The 19,235-nt window shown below is 33.5% G+C and overlaps 1 protein-coding gene across 1 annotated transcript in view; it reads right to left on the bottom strand.

The window, feature by feature from the left end:
* Positions 1-12,355: 12,355 nt before the first annotated feature.
* LOC137826727 (probable 2-isopropylmalate synthase) overlaps positions 12,356-19,235 on the bottom strand; it is a 70,174-nt gene continuing 63,294 nt past the window's right edge. The window contains exons 12-13 of the mRNA XM_068632825.1: positions 12,827-12,972; positions 12,356-12,752 (exon numbers count right to left, since the gene is read on the bottom strand). Of these exons, the coding sequence (XP_068488926.1) occupies positions 12,623-12,752; positions 12,827-12,972 (276 nt within the window). The 3' untranslated portion in view covers positions 12,356-12,622. The remainder of the gene's footprint in view (positions 12,753-12,826; positions 12,973-19,235) is intronic.

Genomic DNA, 19,235 nt, shown 5'->3' with positions numbered 1-19,235 from the left:
TTAAATGTGAGCTTGAATGAAGCCTTAATGCCCTAGGTTGGTTTTTAGATGCCTAACCTTAAACCTATTTTACTTAAGAAAAATTTCAAGTAAAATTCCTATTCTAAATTTAGCAAGAAAATAAATTCTACTCTAGAAAATTTACACTAGGTTATGACTTTTTTTGAACACATATAAAAGGGTGTCTCTATCATCAGTAGCAGAGTTCCAATCTCCTTGTATCCTCCTTGCCATAGTTGTAGTGATTGGTTTTGAGCTGGGCCTTCTGCCACCATCCCCTCCCCCTTGAAGAGGATTTGTCCTCAAATCACATGTCTTTTCCTCTTCATTTGTGTTACCTGCAAAACGTGTTAGATCCATAACATAAAAGGTAGCATGCACTCCATATTCAGGTAGGTCTAACTATTAAGCATTATTGTTGATTCTCTTGAGAACTTGGAAATGACCATCTCCTCGAGGACTAAGCTTAGACTTCCTTTGACTAAGGAATCTATATTTTCTAAGATGAAGCCAAACTCAGTCTCCCTCTTCAAAAATCATCTCTCTCTTCCCCTTATTATTATCTTTTATATATTTCTCTGTTTGTTTTTGTATTTGATTTTTAATCCTCTCATGCAATTTCTTTACAAACTCGGCTTTTGTTACCCCTTCCTTATGCACAAATTCTTGTGGATTAGGTAAAGGTAAGAAATCCAAAGGAGTGTGAGGAATAAACCCATATACAACCTCAAATAGAGAAATATTAGTAGTCTTATGGACCACTCTATTATATGAAAACTAAATATGAGGAAGGTACTCATCCCAAGATTTGTGGTCCTCTTTCTTGATTAACCTAAGCATAGTTGATAGAGATCTATTCACAAATTATGTTTGTCCATCCATTTGAGGATGACAAGATGTTGAAAAGTTCAACTTAGTTCATAGCCTTTCCCAAAGAGTTATCGAGAAATGCCCAACAAATTTAGGATCTCTATCTGAAACTATGGTTTTAGGTAAACCATGAAGTCTTACCACTTCTCTAAAGAAGAGGTTAGAGAGGTTGTTAACATCATCCACTTTATGGCAGGGTATAAAATGAGCCATCTTGCTAAAGCTATCCACTACGACAAACGACAAAAAAGGAATCAAAACCCCTTTGTGTCCTAGGAAGCCCATGGATCACAAGCAAATGGTAAATGAGTGTAAAGTTCACGAGACATTGTCTTAGATTTAGCTTTTAAACATGAAATGCATGTATGACAATGTCTTTGAACTTCTTTTCTCATGTGGGGCCAAAAGAATTATCCTTTTAAAAGCTCAAGAGTTTTATCAACTCCGAAATGGCCCATGAGTCCTCCTTCATGTGACTCTTTCACAAGGAGTTTTCTCTGTGTTCCTTGAGGTATACAAAATTTTCATTCTTTAAACAAGTACCCCTCAGAAACATAAAACCCCCTTGTGCTCTATGTTAACATTTAGCAAAAGTGGGTGCAAAATTCGGATCCTCTTTATAAAGTTCAAGTATGTTTACAAATCCAAGAATTTGGGCTCCAAGTTTAGAAAAGAGGGCATGTCTTCGAGATAGAGCATCTGCCACAATATTTGTACTGCCTTTCTTGTATTTGATAACATATGGAAATTTCTCTAGAAATTCCATCCACTTTTCATGTCTTTTGTTCAACTTATGTTGACCCTTCAAATATTTTAGAGACTCGTGATCACTATGAATGACAAATTCTTTTGAAACCAAATAGTGTTCCCAAGTCTGCAGAGCCCTCACAAGTGCATAAAGCTCTTTGTCATAGGTGGGATAATTGAGGGCTACACCATGTATTTTTTCACTTAAATATGCAATTGGGTGCCCACCTTGCAATAACACTGCACCTATGCCTACTGCTGATGCATCACACTCTAGCTCAAAAGTTTTTGAAAAGTTTTGTAAAGCCAAAATGAGTGCATTAGTTAGTTGAGCTTTCAACCTTTGAAAGGCTTTCTCATGTTTCTTTGTCCAATAGAATGAAGTGTCTTTCTTTCCTAACAAATCTTATATAAAAAATGGCTAAACCATGGAAGCTCCTAACATCTCTTACATTATGTGAGGTCCACTCTTGAATAGCTTTGATTTTCTTGGGGTCAACACGAACCCCATTTTTGTTAACTATGAAAACTAAAAACACTACACTATCTACACAAAAAGTGCATTTATTTACATTAACAAACAAATTATTATTCCTAAGAACTAATAATACTTCCTTAATATGACATCGGTGAGACTCTAGACTCTAACTATTCACTAAGATATCATCAAAATAAACTAATACATATTTACCTATACAATCCCTAAGGACATGATTCATAAGCCTCATGAAAGTTCTAGGAGAATTACTCAGTCCAAAAGGTGGAAGTCCTTTGATGTTCTATGTGTTGTACTTGTTTTGTTGGTACTAAATCAATTTGATGTTCTATGCCCCTGAAAGGTGGAAGTCCAATTGGTCCTTCCTTAGGGAATACATCATCAAATTATTTTATAATGATTTTGACCTTAGGAGGTAGAACACTAGATTTTGAAAGTGTGGCAGTGCATGTAAGTGCTCCTTGACAAAGAAGGAGGCCTGAAGGTTGTTGAGATAGAAGTATTTTTTTAACTTCATTTTCTTCACACTTTTTGTTCTAACTGAATGACCTTATGGGAATGAGCATTCTTCTCCCATGCTTTAGCAAGGCCCCTAAGGAGTATTACTTGATTTTCGATTTTTTTTTCTCACTTTCTCTTTTCATTTTCATTTGTACTTGGTCCTTTACCAGTTGTGAAGGTGTTAAAGGATAAGGTACAAAATTCTTTTCCTTGTGGGTAAAAAAGTAATCTCGTTGGTAAGACCATCATGGGTAGTTTTCTTATCAAATTGCCATGATCTTCCCAATAAGATATGGCAGGCTTGCATGGGTACTACATCACATAAAACAATATCATTATAGTTCCCCACAAAAGACTGACTTTTACCTGCTTATCTACAGTTAAATCCCCATCTTTATTTAGCCATTGCAGTTTATAAGGTTTTGGGTAGGGTATAACTTGTAGATCAAGTTTTTCAACCAACCTAGTGTTATAACTATTGCAGCAAGATCCAGTATCCACAATGAGAGAACAAGTATGTTCTAAAATTTTACATCTTGTATGAAAAATGTTCTCTCTTTGTGTTTCATGTTTCATGTTTCATGTTAGGTTGATTGTTGAGGGTTCTTCTTATCATCAATAATTCTCCCTCACAAGGATATTCCCCCTCACTCTTTTATTTTTCCTCTCCCCCATTAGACTCATCTTCTTCGCTACTATATTCATCCTTACCCCTTAGGATCATGGTTCTCCTATTTGGACATTGGGATATTATATGACCAATGAATATCTCTAGTGCGGGTGTGGGGGGTGGACACACCTTTTCCTTTTTCTAGGTTTTTGGGAGTTTCTAACTTTCATTCATCTTTTAAGAAACTATCATCCCTTTCCTTCTTATACTCCTTCCTGGTATAGGAACTAGAATAAGTACTCTCATTGCGACTTGATCATTTTCTTAAAATTTGTTGTTCAACTTTTATGCAAAGTTGGATCAAGTCATTGAAGTCCCTGTAGGGCAAGAGTTTACTACAATAAATTATTCATTTACATACCGATTATTACATACGGATTTGTATCCGTATGTAAAGTGAACGTTACGTACGGATTCTATTCATCATGTAAATTGATGGAAACCGTCCAACCTCACACAACCATATAATAAGGAGGACGACTACCTAGAGGTTGTTTATTGATTTAATTGTAAATATGGGTCTAATTGGTCTTTTGTTTATTTTTGTAGGCCCACCAATCAAGAGGACAACTATAGGTTGAAGGAATGTACAAACATATTCAAGAAGACCTCCAACTCATCAAAACATAAACAATTACTGGAAGAGGCCCAAGCATAAGCCCAAGTGCAAGCCCAACAACTAGAAGATCAGGGCCACAACTAGCTCTATGGTAAAGAAGATACAAGAGGACATGGATGATGCTACTGATGGCAGAGAAACATTTCTCTATATGTTTGAAGAAGCCTAGATCCTAGTTTAAATAGTGTAGAGAAGATTTTAATTTTGTCAAAGTAAAATAGGAAATTTTATTTGTTATTTTTCCTTAGATGAAATTTGGCACCTAAAAACCAACTTAGGTTAAATTAGGGTTCCTTAAACACCTAATTTAACCAAGGTCGATTATGACTAAGCCATGGAGAAGAGTGCACATGTTCCACATGTTTTACATGTGCTAAAAGCTTTCCATCACATGCTCCATGTGCTATGTCCAAAAATAGGTGCCAAATTCAAAGGCAAACTCCATTTGAATTTAGCTTTCATATCATTTGTATTTGGCTATTCAAATTCTGGCCCTCCATTGCTATAAAAGGAGGTGCTTGGTTCATGAATTTCGAAGATTAATATAGAGTGAATTGCTGCCAAAATTGTGTCAATTTCACTCCTTGTCTCCTACCTCTCTAGGATAGACATTTAGTCTTCAATTTTCACCTATTCCAAGTGAGATGGCCTCACCACTCACTCTCCACACCTAGCATGCACCTTCAAGGAATCCACAAGCTCTACATGAGCTCCTTATTCATCTTCCTTCATTGATGCTTCCGCCACTCCTCCAAAGAAATTGCAAATTGGATGAAGGCATACTCCATCAAGTGGTATCATGAGCCTAGGTTCTTCAAGAGCTAAGTGTGCCTTCTTATTTTTATTTTAATTTTGTGTTGTTCTTCATGATTCCGTCTTGTTCATCTTGTATCCTTGAATGTCTTGTTTTTTTGCATTTTAATTTTGATTTAGATGTTGTTTGGATAAATCCAATCGGTGCAATGTGTTCAAATTGTTCTTGAGCTTTTAATTTCAATTTTGTGTAGAATTCCTTTGAGTTTTGATGTTGTTGTTTTAATTTTGCTAGATTTGAGTCTTTCTTGCAATTTTAATCGGTTCATATTGTTGTGTTTGAGTCATTTTGATTTTTGAATCCATATATGTTTTTTCAAGTCATGTACACCCTAAATTGTCATCACTTCTATGTAGTAATTTTCTTGATAATTTTGGTTCATTGATTTTAATTTTGAGTCCAGATTTATAATTCTGTGCTTGATCCTTTGATGCATTTTAATTTTTAGATTTGAGTTCATACTTGTGTGTTAGATCCACACAAGTTCCTATACATCAATTCTATTGTGTTTTTGAAGTTTATTAAAACTGTTTTTAATTCTAGATTAGGATTCTATATTCTGTGATGGTTGTTTCTGTTTATGAAATTAAAATTCGTTGGAGAAAAATTATGAAATTCTGGATATAAATAGATTGAGGTGTTAGAAGAATAGTGCAAAAAAAAAGTGAAGCAAAATTCGAAATATAAAAAAAATGATAAATCAAATTAAAACAGTGTGCAATTCTAGCGCGAAATAAACGGTGAAGTGGCATCAGATTTGAAAAATGTATCATAAATAATTGATGCAATCTTTTAGCATGATTTCAGCGCCAAAAGTTAGTTAAGATCTTGAGGTGTCTGTATTTTAAAATTAAAATTAAAATTTAAAAGATCCAGCTCAGCATAAATTTTTTAAGTCACGCATTTGAAACCTCAAAATTCCAGTAGTATTATTTTGGTTTTATTAATCCAATTCTAGTGTCGTTCATTAGGTTCAATTTGTGTGCTATCCTTTTATTGTGTACCTTATTTTTTTTGCTTGTTAATTTTTGTTCTATTACTCTTTCAAGTTGTCATATATCAACTCCTTTTGTTGTATTCCAATTTCAAATTGATTTTTGTTGCTCTAACTTTTGTTGACCTCATTTCTTGGTGGATAAGTAATTCAAAGGTGCATTGTTAAGTTTGGAGCTAACATCTTTGGTGAGAGCTTTATCACTTAGTAGGTGCTGATTTGAATTCTTAAAGTTGAATATCCTTGAGAGGTTGAGCAAGAGGACAACAACAAGTGAGCTTAAACACTTACACAAAGAAGGAGTGCCAAAAAGAAAAGAAGGATTGCATAAAATAATAATTTCTAAATTTTTTCAATTCAATTTTCTTTGTATTTTCTTTGATTTATAATTTGCAAAACCTTGAATAATTAGTGGATTAATTGAGCATTAGACGGTGAATGTATCTTCAAAGTTCAACTTGTGAAGTTTGTGGTTGTGGAACTTGTGAAGCTTGTGATTGTGGAAGTTGTGAAGTTTGTGGTTGTGTAAGTGTGTGGTTTATTGGTGTATAAATTGAGATGCTTGTGGTAGTGGAGATCCAAATGGACTTGCAAAAGTAGTTATTGTCTGGTCCTGTGTAGTAGAAGACTTAACATTAATGTTTACATAGTTGGCCACAGATTTGTCTGAACCAGCAACTGACTTAAGAAAGTTCTTGATCCTTTTAGGTTTAGGCAAGTTCTTGATCCTTTTAGGTTTAGGCATATCTGCACATAAAAATGAAGTAACCAACAAGATAATTTAAATGTGAAGATATATTAAAATTGAAGATATATAAAAGGCTTCATACATGCACATGGTAGATGAATGAACATATTAATAGTACAGCTAAACTGAGGTTATTATTACTATGACATTGATTTATTTTCATGAAGTTCATCATCATTGTTGTCCTTATTTAGTAATTCATCATCTTCATCCTCCCTGAATAATGCAGTAGGTCAGAATTGCTGAAAAGTTCATTTAAGTCTTGTTGTGGACACGGTTCTACTTCACAAACTTCACCATCTCCTTCTCCCATATCAAGCACAACATCTTTACTAACTATCATCTACCCCCTCAAAGAATGACCATAATATGAAGTCTTTCAATCCACTCCCATATGAAAAAGGAATAAAGAAGGCATTTCTAATGCTAAAGAGCTTTATTGTACTTGTCTGGAAACACAAGAATATGATGGAATTATAGGCCTTTAAACAAGAGGGGGCGAATTGTTTATTGAATTTTTTTTGCAAATTCTAGGCAAGAATGAATATTAATGCAAAATCATAGAAGAAGCAATCAGATAAGCCAATGAACAAAACTATTTTAATTTGATTCTAGAAAATCAATCGATTGTTTTTATCAGTACTTTGAAATATCACAAATCAAACGATTTTATAAGTAGTGAGAGATAGAGAGATTGAACACACAAGGATTATACTGGTTCACTCTTAACCTGAGCTACATCCAGTCCTTAGAAACCCCTGGGTATTTCACTAAGCAATCAAATACAGATTACACAACACAAGCACCAAAGAGGTGATCTTGAACCCTTCAACAACACTCACCCTCTTTGAAAAACAACCACTACAGGTCATAACACTCTCTAACTGTAGACACCAGTTTCTCACACTTTTACAAAATGAGTTAAAGAACAACAAAGAACAGAAAGGATCACACCTGATACAAAAATGAATACAGTAGAACCTACTCCACTCTTAACCAATGCATAGCTCTTAGTAATCTTGCAATCTTTTGAAAATCTCTTTGATCTTTTGTAATCTGATCTCTCTCTCAAATTAGAGATTTAAAAACCAGTTATATAGCCTTAAAAATAGTCGTTTCAGACTATCAATCAAGGGCCAAAACATATTTGAAATAAGCAAAAATAGTTTTAACAGATTTAACCAATTCTATTATGTTTTCACAAAATCAATTGATTAAAAGTGCAAATCAATCGATTGAAATGGTTTTGACTGTGAGGTTAGCCAATTTCAGCCTTTTCAAATCCTTTCCAAAACTACCAAGTGTAAAACAACCGATTGAAACGACAAATCAACAGGTTGTTTTTCACTTACTTTGAAAAACATTTTTTCTTTAAAGAACATGATTGATTTAGTTTTGGATCAAGTTAAGAGTGGATTGAAAAATTCTAATCTACCCAGAATCCATGCCCCACAAGCAACAAGCTAGTCTTCAAGCAAACTTCATAGATTTGGAGACATTTAAGCTTCAAGTTCAACAGAATAAACATGGAGAAGAAATGTAACCTTATGCAATAAAACTAAAATGCAACAGGGAAGAAAGTCAAAAGAAAATATGATATTGTAGATATGCACGAAGGATTTGTAATATGCACTAGAATACGTACATACACTAGTACAAAATGTTAAAACAAAGACCCGTGCGACTATTACTTGATTTAAGAATGCGGCTATTACAAATAGTCGCACTCTTAAATCAAAGCGTTTGATTTATGAATGTGGCTTTTACAAATAGCCGCATTCGTAAATCCTTTTTTACCCTACCTTAGAATCGCACCACTTACGTTTTCATACTCTTCTTTCTCTTGCACTTCCTTGCTCTTCTGTGCATCCTCTGTTCTTTGCTTCCTCTCTTGTTTGCATTGTCTTCGTGCCATTGGTAAGCATTGTCTTCCACTCTTCTTCTTCACCATTGATTTTTGTATGTTTTCTGTTTCTCTTATGTTTTGTCTTATGCCACTGCTAAGGTCACTGTTTCGTTGGGAAAGTTTTTATTTGCTTTCTATTGTGCCTTCCTCGTCATTGTTCCCGCCTTGTGTCGTCGCTGCTGACTCCGTTGCCGCCGCCACTGCCTGCCCTGCGCCACTCTTCACCACCACCGTTTCCTTCACGCACAAGGTTAGTGGTGTTTTAAATTTTTTACATTTTGTTTATGTTATTAATTTTTTATTTATTATAATTTTTATTTTTTAAAATTTATATTTGTTTTTATGTTAGAATAGAATTATTAAATTATCATATGGTAGATAGATTTATATTATTTAATATTATAATTAATTTAAGGATTTTTAATTTGTGTATTTAGTATTTATTATTAATTTATATTATGTTAGTTGTTAGTTTAGAATAGAATTATCATGTTGGTATTGAGTCCGGAAGTGTTTGACCCTAGGCAAACGCGTGAGATAGAACAATCATTAGAAAACACCTGAATGATTATTCCAGAATATAATGGATCAAAATTGGATTAATTTTGTTTGCATAAGTGATGAGTACGAAAGAGTAGTAAAATAATTTATACAATTTGCACAAAGTAATAATAGTGGTCATGATAGGGCAAAGATCAGGTGTCCATGTGTTGCTGGTGAGATGTGTTGACATTGATATCAACACTGGATTGGCTTTTGGTCCAAATGCTGAGACGTTTAACAACTATCTTAGAGTTCTTTCTCGTGAGAGGCTCTCCATTTTGATTAATTCTTGGGATGATGTGTCAAAGGATGATCAGAACATGCTTTTTAATATTCATTGATTAATTTTAATTTGATGATATTATTTTGCAAGCAAATTTTAAAATCCTAATGTGGAATCGCTTCAATCAAACATTATATCCAATATCGGACTTAAATTTTGTCAGTTTAAGTCAACACTAACGATGAAATATATTTTTGGCAAGCTTAAAGGCGAAAATCCTTGTTGAAAGTACAAACATATTGATGAAGAGACATGACGTGTTTTTGTTCAAAGCCATGAATGTGAAGCTTGAAAGGTAAGTGAATGTACTTAACTATTTTTGTTTATATAACATCAATAACTTAACACTAGTTAATTCACTTTGTTTATTTCATTTATGACAGGATCGTCGGAAGAAAGCTCAAGAGATAGCTTTAAAGAATGTTACCAAGCACGTACTGTCTCGTTCGGGTATCGAAAACTTGAACAATCACAAATGGAGGAAAATGAGCAATCTAGACAGGGGACTGGATCTGAAATTGATACAGGGGTCACTTCTCTTCCATCACCACCTTTTGCTCCATGTAAAATGGAAGAGGACTCTAATTAAAAAGTCGGGTGCATTTATTTTAAAGCATTATTATATTAAAAACTAATATGATTTTGGTCTCTTGCATGATTCCTTGAGCGCCCAGGGTAATTGTTTCCCTGAAGTTCGTCGTGATATCCTGGTTGAAGCAATTGGACAACCTGAGCACTGTGGTCGTGTTCGTGCAGTTGGAAAACGGGTTGGAGTTAAACTATATTTTGGAGTTGCACCATGACACTTATCCTCCTCTCCCCAAGAGACCAAAGCAAAAATGATGAGTAAGATACATCAAGAATTAATGGAGGAGATGAGAAAGGAGGTTGATCGGATGCGGCTAGAGTTGCGACAGGAATTACTATCGCAACAACTTTGTGTTGAGCCGACGATTGAGACGCTTCTTAGTTCCGCTTCTAAGAGCATAAAGGGGAGTTGTGCGACTCCTACAACATAAGAGGAGGATTTCATTGGGCAGACGAGCCAATGTGAGCTATTGGTAGAGGGCAACATGCTTCCTCAGGTGGTGGCCATTGGAAAAGTCTATCAAGAGGCCACCACCTAATGTGGCGAAGGTAACAGTTGATAGAGTACGAGTACCTGATGCTCATGTTCCACTACCTTCAGATGAGGTAACAACTGTGGCCGATGCATTTCAGGCATTCGTAGTCTGGCCTAGAAACCTCATTCGAATTATGCTAGAACCTTTGGTAATAATTTCATTTCATTATATTAATTGATATTTATATATTACATCTAATTTGATAATGTTCTTTATTTTGTAGAAACCTTGTCGGAAACCAAGTTCCGATTGACGATCCTATAGCTTCTTAACTGTAGTTGTTAAACAGATTGGTCGAGACCCTCTGGAAATTCCATGGGATGATACGTTTTTTGAAATAAATATTGAGTTGTCACTGTACATATACATGTGAGATTTGTTAGAATTTGTAGCTGGGGATCAGAAGCTCAATATAAATATAATTCAATTTTTTTTATGTAAATATCTTTACCTATATTTCAATTTACTTTGTGTTAAATTAGCTTTTGATTATGCTTTAACTAATAACTTGTAGGTTTTTGAATGGTGTCTCTATCACTGAGGAGAAGGAAAATGTGTATGGATTCTTAGATCCCGCATATACTAATCCCATTGGAACAAAGGCAAATGAAACCCAATCATACATCACTAACACCCTGAAAAAAATAGGGAAAAGAAATTTATTTATGCCTTTATATTAATGAGTAAGTTTAATTATATGTCATCAATTATTACTATTTCATGTTTTAAATATTTACTAAATCTTTTCATGGAAGTTATAGGGGTCATTAACAGTTACTTGTCTTATCAATGGTTGATAAGACTGTTGTGTGGTTATGTTCCCTACACAAGAAGTCATCCATAAGTTTTAAGAATATTATTGATAGGTAAGTACACTATAAATTTAACTTCATATGTTACTAATTAAGCATTTACTAACATAATTTTTTGTATTAATCAGTTCTTGGCGTGGATATAACATTCTAAAAGGTCGATCCAGTTCAAATATTCAAAATCTGAACTGGATAAAACTAAAGGTTTGTAATCCTTTTCTTTCTCTTTTTATTGTTTATCAATATTAACTTTTACTTTTTATTGAATTATAGTGTAATAAACAACCAGGAAGTTATGAGTGGGGCTATTACATTTTACAATGGATGGTTACCATTGTAAGACTAGGCATTAAAAGTAATTGGCATGTGGTAACCTGTGGTAAATTATTTTTATAATTCTTTACCATATACATTAAAACTAATTTATGTCAACCATATTTTGAAATGCAGTTCTTCACGGATGAGCAACCAATCTCTTCGGAAGCCATATCATATGTGAGACATTCTTTGTCCACATATTCCCTAAATTTTTATAACTCAAGGTTAGTTAATGAATAGTGTAGGAATTAGATAGATAAAGATATATTATTAGTGTTTGTAATACATTTTTTATCAATATATAAAAATTAATTCTCTGAATTTATGTATTTGTCTTGCTGGGTTATAATTGATCAGGTCAATTTATATGGGTATAAGTATTAAACAAATTGTACTAAAAAAAAACCATATACAACGACGGCTATTTATCATAGCCGCATTCTTAAATCCAACACAAAGATTTATAAATGCGGCTATTTACCATAGCCACATTCTTAAATCCAGCAGAAATATTTATAAATGCGACTATTACCATAACTGCATTCGTAAATGTGATTTATAAATGTGGCAATGATAAATAGCCGCATTCGTAAATGCATTACTCCTCCCTTTTAAAGATCACTCATAAGCATATAAAATGCGGCTATTTACCATAGTCGCATTTATAAATCTCATTTACGAATGCGGCTAAATAGCCACTTTCTTATGTATTGGATTTAAGACTATGTGTAAATCAAATGCAGCTATATAACCGTCATTATAAATTGAAAATAACTGTCATCTTTAAACCTTTTTCACGAGTAATACATTGATCTTTATTGAAGAATTAATAACATTTTAATTTGTATTGAGATACAAAAGACGAATGGGATGTGCAACATAGTTATCATAAAATAAAATATCCAGTTTTCAAAAGAGAATTTGAAATAGATTTTTACCATAGAAGTCAAAATGAATTTTAGTGATCATTAAAAAAATTGACCCAGAAAGTAAGGTTTGTACTTTGATTGTCGGTAATACTAGCATTCACTTTGATGGTCGGTAATACTTTTACCATCCATGGAAACAATGGTCATGATACAATTGTTGGTATATATTTTAGTGACTAACATGTAGGTATTGAATACATGGGTAATAACTTTTGATTGTTCTCACTTTTTTTTCATCTAACACAAGTTCAAAACAATTCAAAAATTTGAATTCCTTGTGAATGCATAACTGATTCCTTGCATCGTAAAAACTTATTCACTGCAACAAGATAGGCCTCAACGCTTGCAACAACAACATCCATTTCTGCTCCAGTCCCACTGTTACAAATGTAAAGTATAAGTTTAAAAAAAAAAAGATAGAGTAAAGAAATAAACTTTTGCAATTACCATACCAAAATGTTGGATAAGCAACATCTCTGGCCAAAGCATAAGTAGAAGTATGATTGTTCTCCCTACAAATTACAACATGTGCAGTGGCATTTATACCAATGCCTTCTGTCACTGAACTCAATGAGTATTCCAAAACTTTTATTGGTTCCTACATAAAATAGTAAGATATGAGAAAAGGATATAAAGTAGTTTATGTGTTGGAAGACTTTAATGCTTTTGATTTCTTTATGAGTTTTGATAGTTTATTTGATTATTAAATCATTAAGTCCTATGCTTTATTTTCTTTTGCACATCGTAGCCTCTCTTTAAAAAAATTATTAGAATGAGACTGTAGGAACACTATTTGTACATTCTTGTGTCTTTTGATTTTTATTGTTTAGGGTTAGAAATAACCTAATGAATTACGAAAACTCTTTTCAATACTAAAATTAATCAGACACAATAAAATAAATAAAAATTGATTCATTTGTTAAATAATATTTTTTGTTTTTGAAAGTGGAAAAAAAGAAATAACTTGCTAAATTTGTTTTCGTAAGTTGAAAGCTAGATAGTCTACTGATCAATTCTTTTTTTTAAAAAAAAAAACTAGATGTAATAATCAATATATTAGTAATAGAACCCCAAAAATAACATAATAAGAAATATCTCATTTAAAAGTCTTCTATATCAATTCAATTATGAGACTAATTGAATGTGTGATGAGAAAAAAAAAACTTGTGTTTCTAAAACAAAGATCGTTTAAATTTTTCGCAGATTAAATTTTATTTATTGGATTTTTTCCTCTTAAATTTGAGAGAATATAAGTTTTTAATCCAACACGTCAACCGATTTCATTCTTTATATCATGGTTTGTACGTTCTTGAGAGCTTACACTCTCCAAAGGATCTTATATAAAAGTCTTACAATGTGGTCCAAGTTTTAGTTTAAAGAAAAGGCTTTACGTGGTGAAGAGTTATATTGATTCTTGATTTCTTGTAAAACAAGTTTACAAAGTGGATTTTCCAGAAGTGTAAGTTGTGACTAAATAGTATAAATCTCATGTCTTTTATTTTCTCTCACCCTTAGCTTTTTAATATTTTTCATATGCTTAATATTTATTCAACCCTATTTGATGTTATAGGAATATTAGAATTGCATGATCCTACTTTCTACATCTTAAGATTCTAAGTCAATTCATAATTTTAAAAATCTTTTAAAACTTTTTGTCAAGTTTTTAAAATTCAAAATTTAACTTTTTTTAATTTGGTGTGATTTTTCTATTGTAAATTATAACAATAGTGATTGGAAATGACAAATAAACTTTTATTTGTAAATATTATTGGAATATGTCTCAACTTTGACAGAATTTTCGCATTAATTAGACATGGATATGAGTATTGAGTAATATTAAAAAGATCTTTAACTGAAGTATGAGGACGGGGATGGATGTGCAAATATCTACCTCTTCCCCATTCTTTATCCTTAATTTTGTTTCATTTGGATAATATTTTTTCTCTACACAACTTTTCATTCTCTCCCACTCAAATTTCACTCAGATCCTCAAGGTATTTTCTATCATATCACAATATTGATTACACATTTTTTTTATTTGTGTAGTTGTGTTCAAATGGTGTATTGTATATTAGGAAACACAAACCTCAATTTAAATTAATCAAATAATATTTAGGACATACATTTGAATATTTCTCCTTCTTTTTAATATTTTTTTATTCTGTATTTTTTCAGATAAGAACATTTGACTCTCTATTTTTAGTATTCAATCATGGAACCCTTAGTTTGCTAAGTAACCTACAAAACATATGTTCTTTATTCTTTTTGTCCTTAGTTTTGTTTATTTGAAGGACTCTTCTCTTGCTACATAATTTTTATTTTTTTTTCTTTCGATGGTTTTACTCATTCTATACTCATCAAGTTTACTAGTATATTCAACGTTTTTTCTCTTTCATCATAATCTTGATTACATTTTTTTTCTTTTCTACCCTTTCATTCAATCAATGTATTGCATTTCAATGAATGAAAAACTCAATTTTATTTAATTAAAAATTCTTGTGGTACACACATTTGATATTTTTATTGTTTTTAATATTTCTAATTGATATTTTTTTATCACGTGAGAATGTATAACATTTATGCAATTATTATTTAGTATTCTATTTAGATATTTAAACAAGTATAATGTTTTCCTTCATATTTGACATTAAGGAAAAAAAGAATGCTGTGTTTTTTTTTTATATTGAATCTTTATTAATGTCATGTTTCATGTGTTGTATATTTTTTGGACCAAAATTTTTTTATGGCAATATGTAAAATTTTAACAGTTTTTCTAGAAAATTGTTTAAATTAAATGAATAATAGATTTTTATTTTAAAATATTATAAATAAAAGGTAAAATATTTTATACTTTATTTTTTATAATTAGTTATTTCTTTAAAGCTACATCCTTTGAATTTTGTTTATATTTCTCATATAGTTCATTTATTTATTTGTTCTCGTTTAGACTCTTCCATTTAATAGGTGATGGAGTTTAGGTTAAGATCACCTTATTAGAATCTTAATATGAGTGAATTTTCTTTTTTTCTGACAATTTAAACTCTTATTTTCTTTAGTTCTTCTCGTGAGTATTTACATTCAATATGTTTAACTAGTTGAGAGATACATAATTTATGTTAGTCTGAGCTAGTAATGATATTATGCCTTCCAAAATTTAGTTCTTGGAAACTATTTGAAGACTCATGTGCAAACTTTTAGAGTTTTATAGACTTTGGAATTAATATTTCCTAGAATAAAGTTTCATACAAGTAAGGAAAGTTAACTAGAAATGTTGTTGAATTAAAAAAAAACCAATGTAGAAGAATGTGCTTGAAATTGAATTGTTAAGTGAAGTAGTTGAATGAAATTTGATTTTATATCTATGATTAAGTAGTTGTGTGAGTGAGAACATAATGTTGTCATATTTAAATACCTAAATTAGAAAAGTAATTGAAATGGATATAGGGTTAATTCAATGTAATTTAGGTATTAGAAATTGTTTGAAATATGTTAGAATGAATAAGATTGAATTTGACACAATTGTTAAACTTATGATGGTTTTTTTTTGTTGTTTCTATCATTAGAGTGTTAAGTTAGTAACATGTCATAATCTAAAGCATATGGTCTACTATTTTTCATGATTATTTTAAAATTTTAGTAAGGAATACTTGTCCAAATGGGAAGCAGAGCACACACTTCTGAGAGACGCGGTGGCCATGGTTCTGTTCGTAAACCACCTGTTGTGTCTAATGATTTTACAACGTTTTTCTTCTCGAACTTTCCCAGTGGCTTTGGAGAAACGGACATGTTAAAAATCTTCCAAAGATGCGCAAGGGTGAAAGAAGTCTTTATCTCACGTAGACTAAACAAGTGGGGAAGAAGATTCAGGTTTGTCAGATTTTTTGATGTGAGAAATACGGGGAAGATGGAGAGGGAGCTTGACCAGATATACATAGGGAACAAAAAACTCTTCGTGAACATTCTGAAATACCATCGTCATCAAGTGGAGCTTCCCAGGGTGGAGAGAAAGGATTCTAGGCATCCGAATACGGTGAGGCCTAAGTACGAGAAGAGGAAGTTGGAAGATTCCATTGAAAATGTGCCCAAGAGGAAGGAGGTCTGGGTGGAAAAGAGGGGGAAAACATCCTTTGCGGATGCTATTAAAGGACATGCACGATGGGATTGGAAAGGACCAACTCTTAAAACACAAGTACATACTCTACCGTGGATGGAGAGAAATGTAGTTGGACAATACAATGCTGATCTGGACTTCAAACAGTTGGGGGAAGAATTTGTAAGAGGGGGAATGAACATGGTAATAGTGAGATCTATGGGGGACAACCTAGCTCTCCTTACACCTAGAGAAGGAGAGAACATGAAGGAGTTGATAAAGCTAAATAGAGAGTGGTTCGATAGCATCTTTGTTAGTATCGATCCATGGAAAAAGTCACGGGTAGCGAGCCACAAAGCAGTATGGGTGAGGTGTTATGGCTTACCGATTTCTCTGTGGAATGAAGATTGTTTTGCAAGAGTGGTAGGTGAAGTGACCACTTTGATTTCTATTGACAAAGCCGCGTTGCTATGGGAAAATCTAGAGTTTGCTCAATTGCAAGTCAAACTTGAGATTAATTGCTACGTTATGGTGGCAAAGAAGATGAGGATCAACGATCACACACTAAGTATCTCTGTTGAAGAGGAGCTTCCATTTTTCACAGCAGGCCAGTGCAAAGGCTACCATCACAACTATGATTCTTCTGATAACATATCCTCATCAGAAACCTTTGTAGAAGAATCTATTTTATCAATGAAAAGCGATGAGGAGGAGTGTAACCGTAGAGCAGGGGTGGAACTCCAGTCAAAAGGAAAGGAGGTCAGAGATGGGGAGCTGGAAGAAGGACAGGCACATAAGTCAAAGGTCCTATTTGAGGAATCATCTTCAAGAAGCAGAGCATGTCAGAGGAAAGGTGTAAAACCTATAACGTATGAAGAAACACATAGGTAAAAGGCATTTGTAAAACCTATTTTTGTCAACGAATTTGAACAAGCCTGCGATTTTGCTAATAATAAATCCCGTGAACACGCTGAGCTGGCAAGAATTGTGGTAGACATAGAAAGTATGAATACTCAGAGGGAAATCGAAGTGGGTTTGGGCCAACTGAGAAAGATGGAGGCCCATGTAGGTAAGGGCCAGGCGAAAGCAAGAATTGGCGGATCCGAGTCAGGGCTAGCGCAGATAGCTTTCAGGTTAGAGCGTGAGGAAGAAAATAATCCTGGTAGTTCGCAAGGAGGATTGAAGACGCATTCATCCTAGGAGGAGTGGAATACCGTGTATGAGGCAAGCATCAAAGGTAACACAGAAACGGAGTATGGGTCAGTGAAGAAGAAATTGGAGCAAGAAGGGTTGCAGTGTTCCTACCAGCAACTCAAAGCTAGGGAAGACGATATTGGCCTAGGGGCCTCGTACTGCCCAGGAGACCATGAAGCGACAACAGGTTGGTTTTCAAAAACCACTCAACACCGAGGCAAGATGAAAGGCCTGTCAGAATTGGGAGTTTCAAATACCCACCCAAGGTGTTCCGTAAGATTAAGCATAAGATCTTCTCAGGCAAGAAATACTTCTCAATTCAGACAAGGTACGACTTCAGTTTCTCTTTCTGACAAAGATATTGACAATTGTAATCTACAAATGTGCGACCCTGAATCGTCAGTGGAACCGTCTAAGCTTTGGGAGATTAGTAGACGAGTAGGGATCACATGTCGCGGGGATGAACAGAAGGTAGTCAAGGAATATTCTTGTTTAGAAGTAAGAGATTTGGAGATTATGAAGAGTGCTGAGAAGGGTAAGAAGGATGTGTTCTTATGATTATAGTTAATTTAAACATAAGAGGTCTAGCGGGAGGTACCAAAGCTAGGTATATCAGACATATTATAGGAAGGGAGTGATGGAGATCAAGATCAAGAAGAAATAGAAGCCAATATTCAAGGACAAGAAGAGGTAGAGGCTCAAGGTGTAGACGCTCAAAGAGTCATTAGCCCACATCATAGGCTTACAAGGAGCAAGTTCAAGGAATTAGAAAATAGTGGAAGGTTGTTTTCTCTTTTTATAATATCTTTTGTTTCAAAAGGTGCTTAGAGGGAAACATTAGACACCTCTTTTGTAAAAGCATCTTTAGGCTTTAGTTTAGGGAGTGAGCTTAGTAGGGGGCGTGAGGTAGGAGTCTTTTAGATAGCTTCTAGAATAAGCTTTGTAAATGACCGGCCCTTGCTCCTATAAAAGGAGGGCTTAGGTCCTTCATAATGGAGATTTGAGAAATTGATATAGCAAAACTCTCCCAAATTGGTGATAGAGTGAGAACTTGTCTTCTCCTCTTCCTTGTCTCATCTTGAGTGCCTTGGTTCTCTCAAGTGGCGGCAATTGCTCACTTATCTTGGAGCCTTCACACTTCAAGTGGCGTGACCATCAACCAAGCTCTTCATTCTCATAAGTTCTTCTCTTCTTCATCTCTTTCATTTCATCTCCATGTTCATATGAAGCTAAAACATGTCTTAGGTTCCTTTTATAGCATTTTCATTCGGTATTTCAACTTATTTCTTAATATGCTTCGGTTCATCTTCTCCTTGGCTGGTTCCATTTGATTCTTCTTCATTTCTTATTGATTTGTTTGGTTCAATTCAGTTTTGAAGCTTTCTTTTCGGTTCTTTTACTTTTGTGCACCTTTTAATCGGTTCAATTGGCAATAAATGGGTCTTCCATGTGAGTTTGGTGTTTGGTGCAAGTTTTGGTGAGTTCTTGAAACATAGAACATTGATCCATTTCTATTGAAAGTGCCTATTCATTCTCCAACTCAAGTTGATTCCATAAAATGTCAAAGAATCATCTAT

The sequence above is a fragment of the Phaseolus vulgaris genome, chromosome 8 (genome assembly GCF_000499845.2).
Source record: "Phaseolus vulgaris cultivar G19833 chromosome 8, P. vulgaris v2.0, whole genome shotgun sequence".
Classification (NCBI taxonomy): domain Eukaryota; kingdom Viridiplantae; phylum Streptophyta; class Magnoliopsida; order Fabales; family Fabaceae; genus Phaseolus; species Phaseolus vulgaris.
The sequence above is the reverse complement of the archived record's forward strand: the minus strand, read 5'-3'. Positions and strand labels throughout refer to the sequence as shown.